This window comes from Typopeltis vanoorti, chromosome 23 (assembly GCF_054136105.1).
Source record: "Typopeltis vanoorti isolate ZY-2024b chromosome 23, IOZ_Tvanoo_1.0, whole genome shotgun sequence".
Lineage (NCBI taxonomy): Eukaryota > Metazoa > Arthropoda > Arachnida > Uropygi > Thelyphonidae > Typopeltis > Typopeltis vanoorti.
In genome coordinates this window covers 75,137,865-75,165,841 of record NC_143571.1, presented here as the reverse complement: position 1 = coordinate 75,165,841, position 27,977 = coordinate 75,137,865, and the positions used below count along the sequence as shown (strand labels likewise).

At 37.4% G+C, this 27,977-nt stretch overlaps 1 protein-coding gene across 2 annotated transcripts in view; it reads right to left on the bottom strand.

Moving 5' to 3' along the window:
• LOC150093995 (glucosaminyl-phosphatidylinositol-acyltransferase PIGW-like) overlaps nt 1-24,146 on the bottom strand; it is an 81,226-nt gene extending 57,080 nt beyond the window's left edge. Inside the window, exons 1-2 of one of the 2 annotated variants that reach the window (XM_090412901.1) lie at nt 24,070-24,146; nt 85-262 (exon numbers count right to left, since the gene is read on the bottom strand). In XM_090412901.1, coding sequence (XP_090269027.1) covers nt 85-245 — 161 coding nt within the window. In that variant the 5' untranslated portion in view covers nt 246-262; nt 24,070-24,146. Of the gene's footprint in view, nt 1-84; nt 263-2,768; nt 4,294-24,069 lie in introns of those variants that run through there. The other variant, XM_090412902.1, reaches the window with a different exon arrangement.
• Nucleotides 24,147-27,977: the final 3,831 nt, after the last annotated feature.

Genomic DNA, 27,977 nt, shown 5'->3' with positions numbered 1-27,977 from the left:
TATTTCTAAACAACAAGAAGGGGTAACATAATATTTACCACCTGAACATTATTCTATCTAAGTGTGTCAAATTCAATACATAACCTGAAATGTTCCTCTAATTCTGTAATTAACCAAGATGATAAGATAGGCTGCAAAAAGGAGGATAATGGTATCACCATGGTCAAGAGATAAATTTCTCCACTTGTGGTTCCATTAAAGCCTGTCACAAATTGTTGATGCTCGAGTTTATAAGCCTGATCCATGTTAGTGATGACTATAACTGAAAATATTTACATTTAAAATTAAAATGTTGAAAGTGAAAAATACAGAAGTATTTTCAAATTAAATTTATAATTATTTATTTTAGTATATTCAGTTTTAATACCTAAAATTCAGTTTTATATTTGAGTGTACTATTGTGAAATTGAGTGGTGGGGGAAAAGCGATCATGTAATAGTTCAAGAATATAATTTTTCCTTCTGAAATTCTGCCTTATTCATAACTGTTGTATGTTACTAATCTAATGACATTTGGGTACATGAAATCCTTGAATAATTATAATTATTACACCCACCATGGAGTTGATAGACTCATCATAAGACGTTCATTAAACTGACAACATATTCATACTGAATCTTAAAATCCTTAATACTCTCTGCATTAACAACATATTCCGGTAATGAGTTCCATTCACTCACAATTCTCTACATAAAAAATCTACCTAAATTAAGTGGATATTAAATCCAACATCATTTCAAAGCCAAATACAGAAACTATAAAAGTTTCGTGGGGAGATTGACCAGAGAGCTACCGGGAATACACCGTTGCCATACTACAAGTTACCCTCGCCAAACCTAATAGGAAAGCACGATCGCTAAAAGCATCCGTATATTGCCTTCTATTGGTTCATTATAAGGTTTCACTAGTCTGACAGCTGTTTCAAACTCATTGGTTTTTGTCAGAGATTAGGCAGAAACCTAGAGAGCAAAAACACTCTGTGCTAAGGAACTCGAAACATCAGAGAGGTGTATTTTTCATAAGTGAACTCTCAGTCAGTGTGCAAAGTATTTACTAAAATAAAGAGCCAAAAGGCTTCACTTTGGCGATGTAAAATTATCTAAATTAAGCAGATATTAAATCCAACATCATTTCAAAGCTGAATACAGAAACTATAAAAGTTTCGTGTAGAGACTGACCACAGAGTTAGCAGGAATACACCGTCACCATACTACAAGTTTTATAGTTTCAGTAATGGCTTTGAAATGATGTTGGATTTAATATCCACTTAATTTAGATAATTTTACATCGCCAAAGTGAAGCCTTTTGGCTCTTTATTTTAGTAAAAAATCTTCTCCTCATACCTCTCTTCATCACACTTTTACATAACTTCCAGAGATGGCCTCTGGTTCTTCTACTCTTCTTATAATTCCTTTGGATTAATCCAATAAAATCCCCTCACTAACTTAAATGTCTATCATATCACCTCTTTTCCTCCTATCCTGCAATGAGTCTTTTGACTCCATAGAGGCCTGAACCATAATAATTATAATAATCCACCAAACTCTGCAATGCCCATTCCTTCAATTTCTCTCCATAGCCAACATTCCGAAGTCCTGATATTGTCTTAGGCACTCATCTCTGGCCACTCTCCAATGTTTCCATATCACAATGAAAGCCAGGTGACCAAATCTGAGCACAATAGTCCAAGTGTGTTCTAACCAGCGCTTTATAGAGTGGCACAACCACCTCCTTATCTCTACAGATTAGAGTACTTCTTATCATAGTATCATTATGATGTGGAGTCTTTGCAACACTTGCAATATGCCCTCTAAACTTCAGTCTACTGTCAACCATCACTCCCAAATCTCAAACTCATCCACTTCCTGCGGTACAGCACCATCAATGGAGTAAACATATTTCTACACTCCAAAATGCAACACTTATTAATATTAAAACTACAATCCCACTCCTTTGCGGTCAAAAGTCTATTCAAATCTTCTACCCAACTTTGCATCATCAACAAACAACTGAAGATCCCCAGTCAGTCCACAAGATATATACTGTAATTTACAAACAAGTTAAACAGCAATGGTTCAAGAACAGAATGCTGGGGCACACCACTCCTTTTTTGAGACACTGCTCCATCATACTGGTATTGTTCAGAGCCAACCACTAATCCATGTAATGAATATACTATCTATTCCCATCTTTCTTTTTATAATTTCCTCTGGATTAATCTGATAATATCCCCTCACTAACTTAAAAATCTGTATTGTATCATATCACCTCTTTTCCTCCAATTTTATGTTTAATTAATTTTTTTAAATTCCCAGTCTATAGTGGAGTAGAGTGTCCTCCTACAATGAGTTCTTGGACTTCTTGGGGCATCGCATAATAATAATAATAATAGTAATTATTATTATTATTACATGACACCTCCAGGGAGTCCATAGACTCATCGAGAGAGGGCACCTACTCTACAGCTCTCTGTGTCCACCACTCAATCCACCAGCTACAACAAACTGCAACTACCATCACTACACCAATGCCATCTACTGCCCATCACCACTAGTATTTTCACAGACAATCACAAACATTCATGCCCACGGCAGGATTCAAACCCACAGCCTTTTGGCTGGAGTGCAGATACACTAACCACTTGGCCAATCAGGCCAGCAATAATAAAATACCTTTGTCCATTTGTCCCTGAATACATTGCGATTTATTCATAGTAACATAGAAATATGTTATTTATTTATTAAGGCAATAGAACAAGATGGACATACCTGGAAGCTGTATAAGAAGGTTGTGAGCTTAAGAATTAGGTTCTTTGCTTGCACAGTGGATGGCGAGTGGAATACATTGACTGACACTGTGGTGAATACAGATTCATTGAATGAGTTTAAACTACAGTTTGATGAACTTTGTGTATAACAGTGTTTGACTCCCATGATAAGTCTTTTGACTCCATGGAGATCTGGTAATATTAATAATTTCATGGTAATATATGAATATATAGGCCTATAACAAATAAATGCTGTGGGGGGGGGGATTATGAGCAAAGTCATCTGTTGATATTCTTAAAGAACATTTAATGCAGAAAACTCTATTAAATGCTCTTTAATGGAGGGTTTAATGCAGAAAATCCTCCATTATTTCACACTCTTTGTCACTATTCCTTTTTAGAACTACCTGGTCATTTTGTAGTTTGCATATTCTCCTTCTGCTGTGATATGAAAAACTGCCCAATCCAGAAAATAACTCTCAACATCTTATGAGACATAGCACCAATGCACAAAACAATGGCAGATGATTTTAACATGCATGGTTTTGTTCACTATGGTGTATGCAAAATGTATACATTTCAAAGAATAAGAGATTTATGGAAGGATATCGAAACTGGAAAATGTGTCGTTTTAAGTGTTTCATTAATGAATGCCAGAAGTGTAAAGAGACAAAAGAGAATGATAGCACTGAGTTGAGAAACAAAATGTGTCATTATGCAATTCTCAAGGCTAGTGTTACAAGCAATATGAGTACAAATGAAGTGGTGGAAAATGATTAGATGGTGATGGAAAAGAGTGTATTTAAGTGGAATTCTTTCTCCACAGAACAAAATGAGAGATTGAGTGGTTGGAGAAATGCCTGATGGATGGTAGGACACAGAAACAAAAGATTTAAGAGGAGAAAAAGCACAGAAAGAGTGAAAGCATGAAAATGAAGATCGGATTTTATGGTGATTTACTGATAAGAGGAGTGCATGTGGGGTGTGTGACAAAAAGGTGTTTTCCTGGTGAAAAGAATAATGATGTTAGTAATGCTATAAAGATGCAGAGAGTGAAAGAGATGTTTATTTTGGTTTGTACAAATGATTTAGCAGGTGACAAGTGCAATATGTGAGAAGATATGAAAGCATTGCTGGTGCATGTTTAAATAAAAGAAGAGTGAGAAAGTAAAAGTTATGAGTCTGTTGTCACAGTGTGATAGAGGCAAGCTGAGACAGAGTGATGATTGTGAATGAGTCAGTGCACAGATTGTGCAGGAGTAATAGTATGGAGTTTGTGGATGTGTAGAATGAGTTTGATGGAAGGATTTATATAAGGTGGATTTGGGTGGATTTACATCTGAATGGATTTGGAGTAAGTGTTGTTCAGTGAGAGTTCAGAAGTGTTGAGTTAAAGAAACTAGAATGTTTATAAGGGGAAGCAGGTCAGCAGAGTGGGGGATCAAGGCAACCTAGAGGTTAGTAAGTGGGAGAGTGCTGAAATGATGCAAAATGTAACACATTAGTGTGTTAAGCAACACAAGGTGTAAAGGAAGTTGTGGGATGAAGAGGATATTGCAGTTTTGTATACTAATACCAGAGGTATTCTAAATAAGAGTGACTCCTTTTCTTTTAGTATTACATGGCAATCAGCATTCATTTTAGACAAATTATGGACTCTACAACCATGTTATAAATAATAATTTATTTAATTTATTTTTTTATTTTTTGAGTTTTTGGCATTGGTTAGCTCAACTTGGCCAAAAATTATAGGCATTAGTGAGACTTGGTTGACTGGGGATATATGGTCATATATCCCCAGTCAACCAAGAAAAAGAATGCAAGGTATATAGTACCTTCAGAGAGGACAGAAGGAATAGGATGGGAGAGGAGTTGTGCTAATGATAGGAACTGAAGACAAAAATAGTAGGGGTGGGGGGGATATAAAGGAGAATGTAGAGGACATGCACTGGCAAATTCACATGATGAGTACAGGTTAAGTAATTATTATGGGGGATAATCAACTATGGGGATATAGACTGGAAGGAGGAATAGTCACAAGAAGGGAAGGAAATGGAATTTATACAGCTGGGAGAGAGATAATTACCTGAAGCAGCATGTAATGGAGGGCACATGAGGATTCAGATTGCTGGATCTGATCATAGCATCAAAGAACTTAATAGTAACCAATCTAGCTACACTGGCTCCACTTGAAGAAAGTGATCATTTAGTCATGACTTGAGAGATTCTCAGACATGCAGAATTTTCTGTTAAGAAGTATATGTGGAATTACAAAGCAGATTTATGACACACTGAGGAGTCAGCTTTCAGCAGTGGCATGGCATAAGAATTTGGAGGGAGAGAGATGGTAGTGATATATGGGAGGTAGACAAGGGGTATTTGAAAAAAGCAGTATCAGATGTATATTCAGCGTCAGAAGGATAAATAGCTTCATTAAGCTGGAGTTGCAGGCAAATAAAAAATTAAAAAAATTGTGGAGAGATTATAAATAAAAACATGATCAGTATGCCCACAAGCAGTACGAGGCACAAGAACGAAGGGTGACCTGTATGATAAGGAAGGTCAAAGCTAATTATTATTATTATTATTATAAAAACCTCCATGGAGTCAAAGACTCATCGTGGGAGTCTCATAATTATGAGAGAAAGCTGATGAGGCCAAAAGAAATCCTAAAGAGTTCTTGCCCAGTGTGGCAAATAAAAGGAGGAATGACTATGGAAGGATGACTTTAAAAAGTACTGATGGTGAGGAAGTAACAGAACCAAACCAAACAGTTAAATTACTAAGTGAGCATTTTGCAGGGATGTACCATCTAAGTGGTGATGTTGCAATGCTAGATGTAGAATTGGCTAACGGGAGAACAGAAGTTGAAGAAATGGAGGTACAGTGGTATCTCGCTAATCCGAACCCTCCAGTAATCCGAACTGGAGGGTTCGGATTACTGCAGTTTGAAAGAAAAAAAAAGTTTTATTTATTACATATTATTATTTTGTGTACTATTAATAATTAAGGATGTAGCATTTTCAGTTGCTGCTGCTTGGGAAGCTGTCGAACCTGAGGCAATTCGAGCGTCATGGAAAAAACTGTGGCCTTCTAGAATTTATCAAGATAACGGTGATACACAAAAAGAGGAAATTCAAAATGTGCATAATTGGTTAAAAATATAAATCCAGATGTTGAAATTTCGCAAACAGATGTTACGGAATGGATTACAGGTAGAACCAAAAGTGAATTAGAAATCAAATCAGACATTGAAATTGTAAATATGACACTACAAAATGAATTAGAAGACGATGATGACGATGAAGAGCTCGAAGAAAAAAAGTAAAACATGAAGAGGCAGTTGACAGTTTTAATATGCATATAGAATGAACTAAGCTGAATGATATGCTATTCCACAAAATTTTATTGCTAATGCAGCTCTGAGAAGAAGCATTCGAATAAAGTTTAGCTTCCAAGAAGCAAAAGAAAATCAATGACTTTTTTTACAAAGAAATAAAACTTTTTTTTTGTGTTGTGTACAAGAAAGTGATATTTTTTATGCAATTTAAGTTATGTACTGAACTATGCAATTTTATTAAATCAGAATCCTCAACAATACAAGTACATAAAACTAAATTTTTTACTAAAATAAACTTGTGTACTGTATTATTTTTTAAGTTTTACATTACAGTAATTTTTTTTATATCAGTTACTTCATTTATTTACAGAATTAAATTGATGTACCATTAGAATCTGATTATTTTTGTCTTAAACGCTAGTTATTGTTGCCTCTTAGGGGGAAATTCACTAATCTGAACTTTTCGCTAATCTGAACGAGCACGGTTTTTATTAGTTCAGATTAGCGAGATACCACTGTACTTAAAATATTGCAACATTTCAATGTGAATGCAGCCAGAGGATTAGATTGCATATTGACCTGTGTATCATGAGAATGTGAAAAGGAATTGGTCAGCTCCTCTGACCTAGCTATTTAATTTAAGCCTCAGTACAGGAAGGCGGCCACATACTGGAAAGAAAGCAAAATAGTTCCACTGCATAAAGGAGGCTCCAGGCCTATTATCAGCATCTCAGGAGTGGTTGTTAAGGTATTGAAGAAACTGGTGAAAGACAGAATTCAGAACTGGATGGATAGGAATAGGATACTCAATAAGAGACAACACTGTTTTGTGAAGGATAGGTACTGCCTGAGTAATTTGCTTAATTTTTATAATAAAGTGACATTTGAGTTGGATAAGGGAAATGGGTACATGATTTTGCAAAGGTATTTGACAAGATTCTGTATAGAACTCTACTGCATAAATGGGAGCATTGGAGTAAATGATGATGGATATGAATCTGGTGATTTGAATTAGTGGGTGGCTGATGAATGGATATCACAGAATAGTTTATGGAGGAGTTGAGTCCAAGAGAAAGTAGGCAACCAGTGATGTATCACAGGGCTCAGTGCTTTGTCCTCTGTTGTTTAATTTATACACCAATGATATAGAAATGATTTGACAGAAAATATTCAATTATTTGCTGATGACACTAAACTAAGAAGAGTGATGGTAATCAAAGGTGATGCAGATATCCTTCAAGAAAACTTAAATCAACTAATAATATGGGCAAAGGTAAATGGCTACTAGTATAATGTGGCCAAGTGTAAGGTGATGCACTTTGAGAAGAACAGATCACAAGCTGTGTACATATAATGTATTATATTGATGAAACTGAGCTACAGGAAACTAATGAGGCCAGGAACTGGGGGGGAGGGGGGAAGACTGATTGTGGACAGAAAGTTTAAGTTCAGAGTATATACATTGCAAAGGGCAAAAACAGCACATCAGATTATGTGGTTGTTGGAAATTACACTAACAAGCAGGGATAGCAAAGTTTCATTGTTTAGTGTTACTTCCAAGCCTCCGTAAAGTCCGACGACTCATTGTTGGAGGTCAAACACTCACAGAACCACAATAATTATCATACCTTGCTTTAAACACATTCACCACCCACCAAGTAAAAAAAATTTCTTTTTCACCTCTTTACTCACATGACCCTTGTACGGCCTCCAGTGATGACTTCTAGTTCTTACATCACCCATTATCCTATGTAACAATTTCCCTGTATCTATTTGATAGGCTCGTCTCACCACCCATCGTCCTCCTATCTGCCAAGCTATGAAGAACACATTCCCTCAATCTGTCATCATACTCAATATCCCAGAGTCCTGAAACAGTCTTAGTTATTCACACTCTCTCTCTCTCCAATTTATTTATTCGTGTGGGGTTCCCCCCCCCCCCAATCCTCGACTGCATCTTAGGACTGGTTGAGCCCTCCTAATGAGGAATTAAGTATGTATTTTTTGACTGTAGCAGCGTGTGTTCATGGGGGCCAGTTTGCCTGTTCTGAGGGATGAAAAACCCAAGTTTTTGGTGAAAAAACCTCTTATTTATTTATTATTTATTTCGTGTGTGAGATCTTGGTTGAACAGCGTGAAGGAGTCATGACAAGGGGCCATCCCTGGAAGTTACGAAAGGAAACTGTGAGAAAGAGGGTGAGGAGTGGTTTCTTTGCATGCAGGGTGGTTGAACCATGGAATGCATTGCCTGATGGAGTGGTGAGAGAGAGAGAGAGAGAGAGAGAGAACGGTCAATGCATTTAAGGAGCGATACAATAGGCTGTGTTTCTTAGGAGAGACCTCCCTTGATGAGTCTTGATAGATGTGTTTCTTAGAAAGGACCTCCCACGATAAGTCTTTTGACTCCATAGAGGGCTAAATAATAATAATAATAATAATACATATAAATTATTAAAAGCATACATTTAAAGAAATACAATTAAAAGAATATGGATTAAAAGCATGCACTAAGAGACAAAAAAGCCACTTGCAAAAAATATTACACAAAAACATAAAATGCTAAATTTCACTCATCCAGTGATTAATATACTTTAAAGCTGTTTCATTATACTGCATTAAATCTTCTCAGGTACATATATTATTAATGTCTATTAGGCAGCATTGCAGAAGATGATCCATGGTTTGTGTTTCACCACATGAGCAGCTGTCATTGTCTGTGTAGCCCCATCTGGCCATATTCTGCTTTGATCTGCCCATTCCGGAACGAAGTCTATTCAATGTCTTCCATCTTTGCCACCCTAAATGTAAGCCGGATGGAAGAGATTCCTTTACGTTCAAAGCCTCTGAAGATTGTCCTTGCCACATTGTTGACCTTGTTGCTTTTATGGAATCATAAAAGTGCCACTGAATGAATAAAACTTTTCCTTGGTTTAGCCTCCTATTTACTGTAACATGTCCATACAAAGGATGCTGTTCATCATTTAGCTGTTGTTTCTGCTCATATGTACTCTGTGTTGTTCTTCTGATATGAGGAGGTGCAATACCAGACAGTGAGTAGAGATGGTCAATTTCTGTAGGCTTAAGACAGCTGGTAATGTGCCAAGAAGTTCCATTAAGAACCTTGTCAATAATTTTGATGTCATGATCTTTCCCAAACAGGGCTAGTATACTCGGCTGTCGAAAAGCAAAGTGCCAGTGCAGAGGTGTGTGGTACTTGTGGACTTGCACCCCACCAAGATGATGTTAATCGGTGCAGGATATTATTACGTGTTTGAATTTTAGCTGCTGTCTTCTCTATGTGTCGCTTATAATTTAAGGTCCTATTTAGTGCGACACCTAAGTAAGTTGGATTTCAATAATTGACCAATTTCATGCTATTCCACTCAATACTCAACTCTTTCTTTGCCTCCCTATTATTGAGATGGAAAAGACACATTTGAGATTTACTGGGATTTGGTTTCAGTTGGTTTTCCTTATAGTAAACTAAGGGTTTCTAGTTCTTGTGTGAGCTGCTTCTCAATGTTATCAAAGGATTTTGCTTGATAAGCTATTGCCCAGTCATCTGCATATACGAAAGTTCTTGACTGTAGATTTATAGGTTAGTCATTAGTATATATATATTAGAGAGGAGGAGGGGGGGGGCACACTTCCCTGAGGTAGACCATTTTTCTGGATATGCCATCTGCTCTTTTTTTCCTTGAAAATCAACAAAGAATCTCCTGCTGAATAGTAAATTATGTTCTGAATACCTCCACTAACCGATAGCTTTTTGTCATGCTGTAAATTTTGACTATAAGCAATCTAAGATTTAGTGTGTCATATGCTGTTGTCAAATCTATAAATACAGCTCCAGTTGCTAATCCCCCTTTCAAAGCCATCCTCAATAAACTGTGTTAAGTTTAATACTTGTCCAGTGCATGATCTTCCTGGTCTAAACCCTGCCTGTTCTTTTACCAGCACTTTCTCTATTTCTGGGCTTAGTCTGTTCAAGATTAACCTCTCATACAGCTTTAGCATTGTGCATAGGAGAGCTATAGACCTGTAGCTGTTTGGATTCTCAGCAGGTTTACCTGGTTTCAGGATAGGTATTACTTTCGTTTGCCTCCATATGTTGAGTATTTTAGCAAATTTCCAACAAAAGTTGAAAAATTCTAACAACCACTCCTTTGCCTTTTCTTCCAGGTTTCTTAGTATCTCGTTTCTGATATCATCTATGGCGGCAGCTTTTCTGGTTTTAAGACTTTTAGGTCATTTTGTAGGTCCTTTAGTAAATGGTTCTTCGAAGAGATTATGTTCTGAATCCCTAACTTTTTTAATGTAATCTTTATTTTATTTTAACTTTGGTACAAGGTTTACCATTCAGAGATAGCTGAGTTGCAATTTGTTTTGCATTCATATTAACTTCGGTTGCTGCTGTTGTGGGGTCACCAGATAATTGTTTGAGTAAAAACCAGACTTTCCTGCAACTGTGTTTCATATCTAAGCTTTTAATTTCCTCTGCCCATTGTTGACTTCTTTTTTCAGACAGTGCTGCTATAAGTTTCTCTCCTTCATCAATTGTTTCTGATGAAAATGGATCTTTATCATATAGGTCACAATATCTTTCATATATTTCCACGTTGTGTTCCATAAAACCGGGAATATAACATGTTCTACAACCCTCTTGGGATGTGCCTGGTAGAAGACTGTCTAATAACTTTCCATAATTTTCTGGTGTGGATGAAATGTTGGACAAGTGCATGCCTAATTCTCTGGAGAACTGATCGCAGTTCATCATCATCATCAAATTCCTCACATGTACCCTCAAGGGGTGTACAGGATATGATGATAGTACTACATGAAAAATTTACATCATTACTAACTTCCAATCTACAATTTTCCTCCAAATCAGTCTATTACTTGTCAAGACTCCAATATTATCATTATCAGATCTTATATTTCTATCGTCTAAGGCACATTGTACCGTATCAATCCACCTATGTCTTCCTCTGGGTCGTTTTCCTGCCAACCTGGCAGAGAACACCTGTTTTGCTAATCTTTCCCCACCCATTCTGTTTAAGTGACCATACCACCTGAGATTAGCTCTGCTAACGCATTCCTGGATGCCGCTAATGTCAAATTCTTTCCTAATATCCTCGTTTTTAATAAGGTATTGCCATTGATGCCATCTGTTCGCACCTCTAATCTTTCTCAGGACTCATATCTGCGGTCTCTAGTCTTTGATCAAGTGTTATACTTCTGACTCAGCTCTCAGATCCATAGGTTAAAATTGGTTTGAACACCGTCTTGTATACAGCTAATTTAGTGTTACGACTAATTTCTCTCTTATTCCATATGAATTTATTCAATTGACATCCTACCATACCAGCTTTGTTGATTCTGTTGTCTATTTCCATATTTAATTTACCATCTTCACTAAAAATCGTGCCTAAGTAGCTGAAATGTTTTACTGGTTCCACAGGTTCCCCATTCAGTTGACATTTTCAACAGATCTACCTATTTTCATTGTCTTTGTCTTTTTATTGCTGACCTTCATACCATATCTATTACAACAGTTATTCAATTTAGTCAGGGAATCTTGCAAACTTGTAGCGGATTTATTTAGAAGTATAACATCGTCCGCATAAAGCAAAGAGCTGACATTAACATCTCCAATTCTGATATCATGTTTAATACCACTTTCCTTCATAATGTGATCCATATAGATAATGAATAACAGAGGGGATAATGTACATCCTTGTCTCACCAGATTTAACATTAAACCATCTTCCTGTACATCCTTCAATTCTAACTGACGACTTACAACTCAAATACAATCTAAGTATTGCTTGATATAATGCCCGATTGACACCACATAACTGTAGCGTATTGAATAGCTTCTCTGTTTGCACCTTGTCATATGCCTTTTCCAGATCGACAAAACTTAAATACAGATCTTTGTTATATTCCCATGCTTTCTCGACTATTTGTCGTGAAGTGAAGATCTGATCCTGACAGCCTCTATTTGGCTTGAATCCAGCTTGTTCTTCACCAAGCTTTTCTTCCACAATTCTTCTCAACCGTTTCTCAAGTATACTTGCATAGATCTTGTCAGTAACACTCAGAAGGGAAATACCTCTGTAATTCTCACATTCAGTTTTATTTCCCTTTTTATATATATGGGCACTATCAGAGCTCTACTCCAATCATCGGGAATTCGTCCCTCTGGCAAGTCTTTCTGAACTATGCAGTACAGCGACTGTAAGACTTTTATACCACCATACTCCAGCATTTCTTGTCGAATATCATCTACTCCTGCTGCCTTTCCACATTTCAAGCCTTTGATGGCTTTTTCTACATCAAGTATGGATATGTATTCCTAACTTTATGCCTGTTTAGTATTTTTTACCACTGTGCTATCACTGCTTGTTTCATTTAGCAATTTTTCGAAGTAATTACTCCATACATTATCTTTTTCTCCTGTTTTCATGTCAACTTTATCATCTCTAACTCCTTTTACAGCACTCATTCCTCCATTTCTAAGCTTCTTCAACAACCACCAGAATAACTTACTACCATCTTGATATTTATTTTCTATGTTCTTGCCAAAGTCCTCCCATGACTTTTGTTTAGCTAGTTTTACACAGTGTTTCGCTTTCTTACATTTGTCTCTGTATTCACTAAGAGCAACAGTTGACTTATTTGCCAGGAACTTTTAATATGATTTCTTCTTTTCCGTCACTGCCTCTTTAACTTCCTGTGTCCACAATGGAGTCCTGATTTTTCTATCCTTGCAGACAACCTCACCACATGCCTTTCCGGCTGAATCAATCAGGGTTTTCTTCAAGGCTTACCACTGAATCTCCAAGATTTTGTTCCTGTTCTCAAACTCTTTCATTTTTTCTTCAATAATCTTTGTGTATGTTATTCTACAGTTTACATCTGAGCGCTGCTCAAGACTAAATAGTGATCACTTCTGATTTCAAATCCTCTGTACACTGTGGTGTCCTGCACCAGGGAGAAAACATCACTATGAACAATAACATAGTCAATGAGACTTCTTATTCCTTGCTTCTTCTCTCCATGTGAATTTGTGCACATTTTTATGTTGGAACATGGTGTTCGTAATAACCAGTCCATGTCCTGAGCAGAAATCCAACAGGTATTTGTCATTATTATTAGCTTTGCTCTTTTCTCCAAATTTTCCCAAAATATTTTTGTATGTTTGACAATCATTTCCTACTCAGCTATTAAGATCCCCAACAAGGACCAACTTTTCCTTTTTCATTGTGTCAGTTGCTTTTTCTAAAGCATCAAAAAATTCCTCCACTTCTACCTTAGTAGAACCTTCTGTGGGACCATAGGCACAAATAAGTCTCATTGTCCAGTTCTCCATTCTCATATTTGCCCACATCACTCTACTTGAGACTGCCTGCCATTCAAGAAGATTAGCCTCGTATTTTGTGTTGAATACTATGGCTACTCCTTCTTTTCCTTGATTGTCATTGCCTGAATATAACATTTTGTATTTATTGCTCAGAAAGATCTCACCGGTTTTTGTCTTTTTTTGTTTTAGTCACCTCTATTATGTCGATATGGCTTATCTAATTCCTCAGCTAGCTCCATTTCTTTGCCATTCAGGCTTCTTATGTTGATTGTACCGATCTTTAACTCTGGTGATGTTGAGTTGGGATGTGGTTTCAGATTTGTTCCAGTAGCTGACTTTTCGCTGTTCACCCTGGTTCCCTGGCAAAAACAACGGGGGCCTTGTTTAACCGGGAGACACTCCTGCCGACATGAAATTTTGTCATGTTGTACCATCATTCCATATTTGGGTTTAACCAATACTAATACAATTTGGTCGGCTAAATCCCAAATTGCTATTCCCAGTTAGCTTTTTTAAAATTGAAGCTTCTTCTAAGTGGAATTTTTCCCATCAGATCTCCTTAAGTTGGAATGGTGGGAAAATTTGTAGCATTATTGGTCTATGTTGTGAACTTGGGATTGGTGCAAGTACCTGTTTAATGTACAGATTAGTTATTCTATTACTAACAAATCTAAGGTCTGGGTTATATCCTCTTTTCCATCTTCCACTACAAGACTCATTTGATCACTTTCAGCCCACCGGTCGACTAATTCTGATTTGTTTCACTATAACCCCACTGTGTGCTATGACTATTAAAGTCACCTATAATAATAGCAGGTTTCCTTTGTGTCAAATACTGGGAAATTTCAAAAGCAAAAGTTATACTAGGTGATTTATATACTGAGAAAACACTGATGTTATCCAGATCTATTCCAAGGATTTCTATTTTATTTTGGCTTGTGGCTAGACATACTGTAACCTGAATCTCTTTTCCTGCTGAGTGAAAATAGCATTTCCATATTTTTCATGTGGTATTTCTTTAACGAGCTTCATTCCAGCAATTTTAGGTGTGTCTTGTTGAGATCCTTTGTGTGTCTCCTGTAGACATAAAATATCACATTTTTGTTCTTTACACATTTTTGCAATAAGATCTTCTTTTACAGAGGAGAGGCCCTCTATATTGTGCGAGATGATTGTCAGGGCTGGTTCCCATAAGGGCTGTTGAGTTTTAGTCATTGTGTCTCTGATAAAATGGATGCTAGTAGCACTATAAAACTGTAGAATTCTATAGAAGAGAACTATAGATCGCTGGCAGCAGAATTCGCAGATTGTAAACAAGCCGACATGGGTTGCAACATGAACGTTTCTGCTATGACCCCAAAAAAACCTCTACCTCCATATGAGACTAACTAACTCATCTTTAATCGAAAGAGACCAGATAAAGGTTTCCTCACGTCATAGATGGGAATCGAACACAAGTCTTTCTGACCAAAGGGCTTTGCCTATACCGACTCTCTCCAATGTTTCCCTTTCACTGTTATAGCCAGATGACCAGATCTGTACACAGAAATCCAAATAAGTTTGTTCATCCCATTCAAATACCAGTGACAAGATCTGAGGACAGTCATTCAAATAACTCCAAAGAAATTCAGAATATTACATGGGTTAGTTTGATACTTGATCTCATATACATCTCGATTAGGTATTACACAGATCCATGGCTGGGTCACGCTAATGTGAAAGAAATTTCTTATAGAGTGGAGAGAGTGAGAGACAGAACAAAAAAGCCATCCCCTGGAGATAAATCCTTCTGCCCATTCATTCACTTTTCACTGAAATATTTTTTATCATGGCATGATAACATTCTTCTATATATCTCAGAAGATATGATCCCTTGTAAATATTCTCAGAGGATTAGATTTCTTCAAACCATGGGAATCTGATAACAGTAAGATGTTCACTATGTAATGGTGTAATGGGAAAGGAAAGTTCACAGTTATCTCAATTGTACAACAAAACATAATGGATGCCAGCAATTCAGACATTTTTAAACATTCTGAGGTATGTATGATGACCTTGAGAGGAGCTTCAAAAATGTAGTTTTAAAAATTCAGATGTAAGCAGATGACATAATATTAAAATAACTACCAAATGACACTTACATTAGGAAAATATAATTTAATATTTTTCAACAATATATATTGTCACAAGCTTACAACTTAAGTGTTATTTATATTGTATTTATCTCTTTTCAATATACTGTATTGATAATGGCTATGAAACCTAGCCAAAAATTCTGCAAACATTAAATTATTTTCTCCTAACCTAAGCATCATCTATTATTTTAATTTTCATATCATACTTCAAACATATAATGCAGACAGAGTAAGGAGAATCAACCAAGAAGGAGTTAAATAGATGAGTAGCAATACAAAGTATGAGCAAGCTGGAGAAAAAAAAAAGTGTATATATATATTATGAAGAAAATGTAAAGAAAAGGTGATCAGCATGCTCATATGCAGTGCAGGCAAGAAGAGTGACTAGTATGGTAAGGAAGGCTAAATCAGATTGTGAGAGAAAATTAGTTCAGTAGGTCAAAGTTTAAAAGAGTTTTTTCTCTACATTGCAAGTAAGAGAAAGACTAATTAAGGAAAGATAACTTTAATCAATGCTAATAGTAGCAAAGTGACATAAACAGCAGAAACAGCTGCATTACTAAGTGATCACTTTACAAGTATGTATCATCCAGGTGGAGATTTTGCAGTTACTGATGTGACAGACTAATGGGAGAATTGAGGTTAACAAAGATGGAGTTGTCCACAAATTGAAAAATATCAATGTGAATACATTGACAGAAGGGGATATAACAACAGGAATAGAAGTTGCTGGGTATAGCATTTTTCGTCAGGATAGGAGGGGAAAGCATGGTAGTGAGGTACTGCTTATGATAAGTGATGACCTATGTCCTCTAAGAGTGGAGAATTTGGAAGGATGTGAGACAAATGATTTTGAGAGCGTATGGTGTGAGGTAGAGGTAGGCAAGACAGGATATTTAGTGGGGTGTTGCTACAGACCCAGGACACAGAGGATGGAGACCAGGAGATGTTTAGACAGCTAAGTTTGGCAAGTGCAAGAAGAATGATTGTTATGGGAGATTTTAACTTCAGTAGTATAAATTGGAGAGAGGAAGATGCATGTAGCAATAGGGGAATGGAATTTCTAGAATTCTTGAGGGACAAATGTCTTAGGCAACGTGTAACAGAGGGAACAAGAGGTTCAAAAGTTTTGGATTTGGTTATAGCATCAGAAGAGTTGATAATAACTGAGTTGACATCTCTCCCACCAGTTGGAGAGAGTGACCATATGGTGTTGACTTGGAAATGAATAGACATGCTGGAGTATCAAAGAGACGGGAACTTATGTGGAATTATAAGGCAGGTGATTATAATAGTCTTAGACGTCAACTTCGGGAAGTTTCATGGAGGGGGGGAATTGGAAGGCCGGGATATCACTAGTGCGTGGGAAATTGTGAAAGAATATTTGTTATCAGCAATGGTAAGTTGTATACCACGAGTGAAGAAGAGGATGCAATTTGGAGTAAAGTGGATGACAAACAATATTAAACAGGAATTGCATGCGAAAAAGAGGCTATGGAAGAGATATAAGGAGACAGGTGAAGAGATGCATGAGGAATATAAGACACAGGCCAGAAGAGTGACTAGTGTGGTATGGAAAGCGAAACTAGAATATGAGAGGAGATTGGCCCTAAGATCCAAAGAAAATCCTAGGGAATTTTTTAGCTATGTGGCCAGTAGGAGGAGAAATGACTATGGAAGAATGATATTGTGGGATAAAAATGGGAATAGAGTGACTGATGCAGAGGATATAGTGGAATTGTTCAATGAACACTTTATTGGAGTATTTCATCCTAGAGGAGTCAGTTTTAATGCTAGAGGGATAGGACTGGTTCGAGGTCTGGAGGTACAGGAGGAGAGTGTGTTTCAGATACTGAGTACTCTGGATGTCAGTAAAGCTGTGAGACTGGATGGTATTTCACCACGAGTTTTGAGAGAATGTGCTAGGGAATTGACAGTGCCTTTAACGTGGCTTTTCAGTGAAAGTCTGGCTTTGGCAAAGGTGCCCAGGGAATGGAAGGAAGGTAAGATAATGCCATTGCATAAGGGTGGTAACAAACTGGAAGTGTCTAATTATAGGCCAGTCTGTGTGTCATCAGTAGTTGTTAAGATCTTGGAGAAAGTAGTGAGGGACCGTATACAGCATTAGGCAGATGAGGGTAATGTTATCTATGAGAATCAACATGGATTTGTGAAAGGACACTCTTGTTTTAGCAATATGCTAGCCTTTTATAATAAAGTTACAAGAACATTAGATGAGGGAAAGGCATATACTGCAATTTTCTTAGACTTGGCGAAGGCATTTGACAGGGTGCCACATGATAAGCTGATATTTAAGTTGCAGCACATGGGTTTGGATGTCAGATTGGTCAACAGGATTCAGGATTGGCTGTCTGATAGGTATCAGAGAGTTGTGTATGGTGGAGCAGTTTCCAGGAGGCAGAGGGTTACAAGTGGGGTCCCACAGGGCTCAGTACTAGGACTTATATTGTTTAACCTTTATATCAATGACATAGCCAGTGGATTGCAGGGGGATATTCAGTTGTTTGCGGATGATGCGAAGCTGGGAAGGATTATTAGTAATAGTGCAGATGTGGTAGCCCTGCAAGAGGATTTAAATAAGCTAGATAGATGGGCAAATGAATGGGGGTATATCGGTTTAATGCAGAAAAATGTAAGGTCTTGAGGTTTGGGAAATATCGATGGGATGCTGCATACTCTATGGGAGGAGTTATACTGGAGGAAGTAGGGGAGACAAGAGATCTGGGGTTGATGATTGATAGAAACCTGAAGTTTAGGGGACATATTGCAAAGGTGGTGAAGGTAACACAGAGGATTGCTGCTATTATGAGAAGGATACTGACCTGCAGAGATAAGAGGGTTATCATTCCGTTGTATAAGTCTCTGATCAGACCACACTTGGAATATTGTTCTCAGATTTGGTCCCCAGGATTTGAAGGGGATAAATTAACTGTGGAAAGGATACAAAGACGGATGACAAAGATGGTTTCAGGACTGTACAAGGATAGTTATGAGGATCGGCTGAGAGAATGTGGACTGCAGAGTTTGGTGGATAGAAGAAGGAGAGGTGATATGATTGCGACTTTTAAACTGTTGAGAGGTGGTTACAGGATTGACACTGGGGAGTTCTTTAGCTTGGTTGAACAGCGGGAAGGAGTGATGACAAGAGGCCATCCCTGGAAGTTACGAAAGGAAACTGTGAGCAAGAGGGTAAGGAGTGGTTTCTTTGTGTGGAGGGTGGTTGAGCCGTGGAATGCATTGCCTGATGGAGTGGTGGGAGCGAGAACGGTCAGTGAGTTTAAAGAGTGGTATGATAGACTTTGTGTTTCTCAGGGGGGAGGCCTCCCCCTCGATGAGTCTTGACAGACTTTATGTCTTAAGAAGGATCTCCCTCGATGAGTCTTTTGACTCCTTGGAGGCCTGAATAATAATAATAATAATACAGATGTGGGATTGGATGGCATATCAGCCTATGTGCTACAAGAATGTGCAAGAGGACTGGCAGTGATTCTGAATGAAGTTGTTTAATCTAAGTCTCAGCTCTAGCAAGCTTCTAAGGGAGTGGAAAGAGGATAAGATACATTACATAAAAGTGGCTCCAAGACAGAAGTAGCAAATTACAGACCAATTAGTATCTCAGGAGTAGTGGTTAAAGTACTGGAAAAGTTGATTAAAGGTAAAATCCAGGAATGGGTGGATAGGAAGATGATACTCTATTGGGGGAAGCACATTTTGTAATAGGCAGGTCCCGCCACAGTAGTTTACTCACATTTTATAATAGTGTGACAGCAGAATTAGATATACAAAATTAGGTCATGGCAACACCATACCTACTGGCTTTGCAAAGGCACTTGACAAAATACCACACTGGAAAACTATTACATAAGTTGGAGTATATGGGAATAGAATGAAGAATATAGAATGAATAATATGAAGCTGTTGGCATGGATGGGTTAGTGGTGCTGAGAGATGTACAGTAATACATGGTGAAGTAGAATCTAGGGGAATAAGGAGTGACTAGAGTACCTCATGGCTTTGTACTAGGACTGCTACTGTTAAATATGAATACTCATGATATAGGTAATAATTTAAGGGATATTCAGTTGTTTGGTAATGATCCAAAACTAATGAGGGCAATAGTTGATATAGATATCCAGCAGAATGATTTAAATAAATTGGCAGTGTGGGCAAAGGATAATAGTTGTCAATTTAATGTTCCAAAATATAATGTTATGCACTTTGGAATGAAGAGATTACATGACTACATCATGTGTATTATAATGGTATTGGATTGCAGGAAACACGAGGCTAAGGATTTGAGGATGATGGCTGACAGAGGGTTGAAGTTCAGAGGGCATCTTGCAAAAGTTGGCGAAATAGCTCAAAGGATTAGTTGGATGTTGAAAAACATGCTGACAAGAAGACATGGGGAGGTTATTATCCCTCTTTATAAAGATATGATTTGGTCACACCTTGACTTCTCTGCATATATTTGATCACCTGAATTTCTTGAAGGGTTCATGAGGTGGTGGAGAGAATCCAGAGATGAGTGACCAAGCTAGTGACAAGTCTGTGGAAGCTCCCTATGATGAGAGATTGAAGATGTGTGTGCATGCTGGTTGCAAAGTTTAGTTGACAGACAGAAAAGGTGGAGGATATGATAGCAACTTATAAGCTACTGAAAGGGTTCAAGAAGATTGACACAAAAGAAATTTTTCCATACATGAATAGGGAGAGAGAACTAAGAGTCATCCCTGAAAATTATGTATGAGTGTGCTTAGTAAGAGTGAGTGGACTTTTTTTTTTTTTTTGCATTGACAGAACTGAGCAAGTGGAATGAACTGTGAAAGGTACTTGTGTTGTCATGAATGCTCTGACAGTGAATAAATTTAAGAGGTATGATAGTTATCGTTAGTGTAAATCACTTACAAGGTTAGTGTAAATCACTTACAAGACCCCTAACTCCATGGAGATGCTCATATAATAATAATATTATTATTCGTGATACCTCCAAGGAGTTCGAAGACTCATCACAGGAGGACAGCTATTGTACAACTTTCCGTCTCCACCACTACACAGAACCTCTACTACCAATCATCTACATCTACTGCCCACCACAATATAAGGTAATCGTGTCTGTGATTTTGGTTTAAGTGATTTTGAGCTTAATTATAGGAATCCCAATTAAGAAATGTTACCTGTGATTTATTATTTTAGTGCATATAATGTTATTTAATAAGATGCAATTTATAATCTTTGATTATATTTTTCCTTAACTTCTAATTAAATTTTATATATAAGTCAATAAACAAATCATATTTCCAAAATTGTAGTTTCCAAATGCAAGGACTAAGGGACTATTTTCTCAAACTACTTTAGACATCCAATAAAGTATTGAAATCTTACATGGGACAATGCAAATCTAACATTTATTAGTATATCCCCTATCCAGAATAGTCAAAATATTACTGCTATGTTTCTTCTATCTGACTTGGAAGATAGCAAAATGTGAAAAAAGGGATATATATATGAACTACAAGGCAGATGATACACTTAGGAGGCAGCATGAAGCAGTACCATGGTATAAAGATTTGCAAGGGAAGGATGTTCATAGTGCATAAGGGATAGTCAAAAGGTATCTGGAGGAAGCAATATCACACTATATCCAGGGTCAGGAAGGTAAATCAGGTAGGAGTTAAATAGATAAGTAGTATCATTACACATGAGCTTCAAAAAAAAGAAAATGTTGTGAAGGATATATAAGGAGAATGGTGACAAGCTAATTCATGAAAAGTACAAGGATCAGGCATACATAAACAAATGCAAGAAAGGTGACCAGCATAGTTAGGAAAGCAAAACATGGGTATGAGAAAAAATTAGCCAAGCAAGTGAAAGGAAATTTCAAAAACAGTTTTTTCATTATATGGCAAGTAGGAGGAAAGAATGACTATGGGCAGGATTACTTTAATGAATGCAGATGGTAGAGAGGTGACAGAAGTATGTGAGCTACTTATTGACCACTTCACGAGGGTATATCGTCCAAGAGAAGATATTATGGCAGAGGTGACAGGGACTGATGTGAGAACAGAGGTTGATGAATTGGAAATACTTATATGACAGAATCTCAATGCAAATACAGCTATGGGATTGGATGGGATATTGGTTTGCATTTCAAAAGAATGTGTAGGCAAACTGGCAATGCCTTTCATTAGCCTGTTTAATTTTTTTAAGTCTTAGCTCTGGCAAAGTCCCAAAAGAGTGAAAGGAGGATAAAATAATTCCTTTGCATAAAGGAGGATCTAAGTCTGAGATAGCAAATTATAAACCAATCAGAAGTATCTGATACCTTTACCCTCCAGGAGTGGTGATAAAAGTACTGGAAAAGTTGGTCAAAAAAAGAGAATTCAGGAACAAATGGATAAGAATATGATACTCTATGAGGGGCAGTATGGCTGTGTGGAAGGCCGGTCAGATTGGATAAAGGGAATGGCTTCACAATGATACTGCTGGATTTTGCAAAAGTGTTTCACAGGATACCACATGAAACTCTGTTATTAAGCAAACTGCAACAAATGGGGATGGATATGAAACCAGTGATATGGATAAAAGGGTTACTGATGAATAGATACTAAAAAAGCCGTATATGGAGGAGCAGAATCCAGGAGAAGGCAGGTGACTATTGGTATACTGCAGGGCTCTGTGCTTGGACCACTGCTATTTAATTTGTACGTAAATGATAAAGGAAATAATTTGAAGAAAGATATTCAGCTGTTTTCTGATGTTGTTGCAAAGTTGGGCAGAATAATAGTTAATCAAAGTGATGTAGAGAGCTTGCTGAATGATTTAAATAGGCTGATGGTATGGACAAAACATAATGGGTCAATTTAATGTAGAAAAGTGTAAAGTCATGCATTCTGAGAAAGGAAGATTATAAGCTGTGTACCACATTGAGGGAACTGTATTCCAAGAAATTTATGAAGCCAGGGATTTGGTAGTAGTAGATAGAGGGAATATTGCTAAATTAGCCAGGATAGCTCATAGGATTACTTGGTTATTGAAGAACACACTAACAAGCAGAGATATGTGGGTTATCATTTCTTTTTATAAAACCTCAATATGATCACATTTGGGTTACTGTGCTCACGTCTGGTTACCTCAGTTTCTTGGGAATGAGGAAGTAGTGGGGAGGATCCAGGGGTGAGTGGAATATGGAATTTTCCCTATGACGATAGATGAGTTTGTGGGTTGCAAAAGTTGATTGTTTGGCAAAAAAGAGTGGGATATGGTAGATACATTTAAATTCATTAAAGAATTTTATAGGATTAACACAAAGGAAATATTTCAGCACTGGTTAAAGGGGACAGAACAAGAGATCATCCCTGGAAGTTAGGTAAGAGTAAGGTTAGCAAAGGCATGAGGACTAGATTTTTTGTTTGGAAAGTGGTAACATATGGAATAGGTTGCCTGAGTCAGTTGTGAGTGTTTGTCTGGTAATGGTTTCAAGAAGAGGTATGAGAGATATTGTGTTGATAGTCGGCGTCTCCCATGATGTCTTAGGATGCCATGAAACTAACAAGTTATCTTTTAACTCTATATATTTAATTTTAACTCAATATATCACAAACCAATCCTGATTAAATTAATTCAAATATTAGTTGGTATCTCTTTATTGAACAGCTGGGGAGTTTCATTTAATAATGTCTGTCTAACCTGGTTTCAAAGTTTGCAATTTCATTTGAGAGAAATCTGTAAGCCTTTGAGATCATACTGATAATACCCCCCCTAAAAAAAAATAATAAGAGTGGAATGGACTGCCATAGGGTTGTGAATGTCCTGCCAGTGAATGAATTTAAAAAGGTATGATAAGTATCTAACTATGGCATAAAAAATACTACTATGGGGTTTGATAATAACTTACAAAATCAGTAATTAAAAATAAAGGAGAAACTATAAAAAAAAAAATCTCTAGGGGAAAATTTATCCCCTCCCTACTTCAAATCCTCGGATTTCATTAGAAATCCACAGCTGACTTTTCCATGAATCACCTGTAATGTTTTTATATCAGTTTGTGTCCAGGATTGCAACGAAATCAATGGTTTTAAAAAAATTTTCATAATTTTATTGCAGAACTTTCCCCAAAATATAACAAATTATAGTAAAAACTGGAAACTAAGTGATTGTGATTTTAAGAAAGAACTGGGGGGGGGGGGATCACAACAATTTATTATAACACCTAGTAGATTTTATTATTATTATGCGACACCTCCAGGGAGTCCAAAGACTCATCGAGGGAGAGTGTGCCAACAGCAGCGAACGATTGAATCCCTTCCAACTACTAACCACGCTTAACTTTTTGCGAGCCATTAGTAGCAGAGGCGCTACCAATCGACCAACCTTTTAACCCAAAAAACAAAAACCGTGAAAATAATTTGAAAAATTTATAAATACAGCATCCCCATACTTTTATATAAATGATGATGAATATTTCATGATTAAAATAAACTACTCATCACACAACCACTACACTGACACTTCGTAACATTGTTTAAAAATTACGCATACCATATGAATCATAATCTCGAACCGACGCACATAACAAGGTGATAAAGAGGAACGAAAGGAACGGAATAATGAGAAACTAAAATAATGAGGCCAATGTTTTGTGTAGGAAACCATTAAACTCACCTTCAGCTGAAAAGCCCTTATAAAAGTTTTTCACGATCTAACTATATTCGAACCCACATCTTTCCACCCAATATGTATCGTCGATAATACCGATGAGCAAGTTTTCTCCCCAGACTGCCATGCATTCGTTCAAGAAGACAGGAACGTAAGTAGACATAGAGGAATAACTGAGGATGCAACTACATGCGCGAAAATTTAATGGTATCGATTTTTTTAATGTAAGTTATCTATATCATTCATTCAGTTTCTTTAAAGCTGACAATCACTTGCAATCCGCCCCCATAATAATTGCGTTTCAAATAGCATCAATGTTTTAAAGCGAATTGCCTACTTAGATGAATCTTATAACAGTGGTGAACACAACCTTAACTTTTAAGATGAACAGCTGAGGAATATGTGGGGAGGGGAAGAGATAGAGCAGAAGGAGATATACTTATTATTTTTAATATTTTGTTATATTAGCATATATTTCACTTATAAAATGAAAATAAATCTCTTAATACTGTATTTTTTTAGTATCACGTTTTGAAATTGCGGCTGCATAATTCATCAGTGTCAAGCTTAGTACGTTGAATTGCTGTGTGTGTGTGGGGGGGGGGGGCATATCGCATATAAATTGCAGTATCACATGTTGCTAAAGCGTCATCCAAAGGAGACATCACCCTGTTCAACTCTAAAATTCCCTGGAAAACTGAAGCAAAATACCTCGGAATACTTCTCGATAAGCGATTATCCTTCAACTTCAACATCAAGAGCACATGCACCAAAGCTTCAAACGTTATCGCCTAGCTATATCCCTTGATCAACAGAGACACAGCAAACTAAGCTCAAGAAATAAAATACTACTGTACAAGACAGTGATCCGTCCGACAGTCATATACGCCTCCCCAGCCTGGGGCCATACCTGCAAGACAAACATCCTCAAGCTACAAAGATTACAGAACAAATGCCTGCGAATGATTCTGGACGCCCCGTGGTTCATCAGGAACGCCCAGATCCACCGGGACATAAATATCCCCTACATCTCTCCATTACTACGCTCCCTAGCAGAGAAATTCTTTATGAAGACATCTACGCATCCAAACCAACTAATACAGCAAGCCGGAAACTATGACGGTAATCACCACTGGAAACATAAAAGACGGAAAGCCATCCTAACACCCAACGACGAATAACCACCTCTGCCCACTCAGGGCGAGCTAAAATAGCTCACAAATCTCTCCCATCACTGCTCCCGAAACAGACACACAGGGAATATGAAAAGCGTCAAGCTGCGCCATATATGTCCTGCGTCCTGCTAAAGCGTCATAAGATGATAGCAATGCTACATAACACACCCACACAAATACAAAAGCTTGAATATATGACTACTGTGTCATGGAGAATGCATTAGGTTTTGGTATGATGAGACTGAAAATCATATAAAAATAAAATCGTTCTTCGAACAAAAGATTCAGAGAACTCTTGAGTGCTTAAATAAACAAATGGTTTATTTGTAGGCTGAGGCCTAACAAACAATAGTTCACAGTAACACCGATAGTTCAATCCATTTCTCTTAATGGTTTATATATTTAAGAAAGACGAAAGTGAGAAAATCTATCTGAGTGATCCCTCATGCTAAACTTTTTTTTTTTTTTTTGTAATATGAGTCTCATCAATAAAAGTTTATAAATCTATGACATTAGTATCTTGGGTGAACTACAAGTCAGGTAATAAGCAAACCCTCCTCCACAGACGAGTAGATCTTTTACAAGCTATTTCCAAGCTCTAACATGAAGAGTGTTTCTGGTCTGATAACAGTGATGGAATTTATCTACCACCTAAAGACACATAAATATACAGTATACCCAAATGGTAGAATTCGAACCTGCGGGTAGTTGGAAAGCGAACGAAGACACTGTCCATTTAGAAGCAATGCACATGGAATTACTATATAAAATGGCATAATCAACTTTTGAAAAAAAAAAAAAAAAAAAAACTTTTGTAGAATACACCCCAGTTATCTGAATATACTTGACTGCTCCCATTTTTCAGAGTGAGAGAAAATAATCTGAACCTGCAATTGTTTTATACGAGAGTGGTCTGAAAAAGTTCTCCTCCTAACAATGAAAAAAATGAATTCATAATTTCAAAATTATTTTTATTTTTCAACATAATCTCCCTTCAGACTGATACATTTATTCCAGCTTCCGCGCAGTTAGCCTAGTGGAAGGAGTGTCCTAGGTTCGATTCCCGTTGTGAGGAGCTTAAGGATCATCCTCAGCCAAGTTGGCTTGTCTTGGGAATGGACAGCAGGGATTTACCCCAGTTTATCTGGGGTTTTTCATCCCGCAAGCAGGCAAACCGGTCCCGTGAACACACACGGATACAGTCAGGAATACTTAAGACAATCCCTCTAACCATAGGTCTGAATTGTCAGCTTGCCGGTCCCGAGCTCGGATTAAAATAGGGGGATTGACCTCCACGTAAAAGGAGGTTAGGGCCGTTAAATCACCAGACGAAATGAGTGAATTTATTCCAGCGATGCTCCAGCGTCCCGTATCTCTAGTGGTTCTCAATAAGATCCGCAAAATATCCCTCTACAGCTAAAATCACCTCTTCGTTCGAAGAAAAACGCTGATCAGCGAGGAAGATTTTTAGTTTTGGGAAGAAATAGAATTCAGAGGGAGCCAAATCTGGGAAATAGGATGGATGTTCCAACAATTCGTAATGCATAACCCTTAATTTTTTCAATGCCAAAACACCTTTGTGGGCAGGTGCATTGTCCTGATAAAAGATGATTTTTTTCTTCTGCAAACCGAGTCTTTTCTCGCGAATTTTTTCGTCTAGTCTGGTTAAAAGATTCGAGTAATATTCCCCGGTTACTGTTTTACGGTTTTCAAGATAATTAATAAACAAAATGCCTTTAGCATCCCAAAACACCGATGCCATGACCTTTCCTTTTGATGGAACCGACTTTGTCTTCTTTGGCGCTAAACAACCTGCTTCTGTCCACTGTTTTAACTGCTGTTTGGATTCTGGTGTGTAATGGTGAATCCAAGTCTCATTCATAGTAAAAAAATCGACCTACAAAATCAGGTTTATTCTTATTAAAACGCTTCAAGCACTGCTCAGAGATTTTCACGTGAGTGTGTTTTTGATCTGCTGTGAGAAAGTGTGACACCCATCTTGCGCAAAGCTTTTTCATTTGTAATTCTTCATGCAAAATATATTCTACACGTTTTTTTTTTTTTTGAAATGCCTATAGTCTCAGCAATTTCACGCACTTTGACTTGCCAGTCATCCAATACCATATCGTGCACCTCATCAATGATTTCCGGACGTCCTTCACGTGGATCATCTTCATGGCTGGTACAGCGACATTTAAACTCGGCAGCCCATTTCTCAATTGTTAAAAAACGGAGAAGAAGAGTGCCCATAAACTTTTATGAACTTCGAATGAATTTATTTTGGCGTTAAATCTTCTAACAGTACGATACTCAATTTTATCCATTTCAAGGGATAAAGACAACACTTTTGCTTCAGACAGCTGTATAAAAAAACAAACTACTGCACTTGGTAGAATGACTAGCAATTTCGCATGGATGCTTTATGACAGGAGCCTGTGTAGCTCAGCTGGTGTGGCGTTTGCACACCGCCGCGCTTGGCCGCACGAAGGAAGACTTGGTTTCGAGTCTAGTCGGC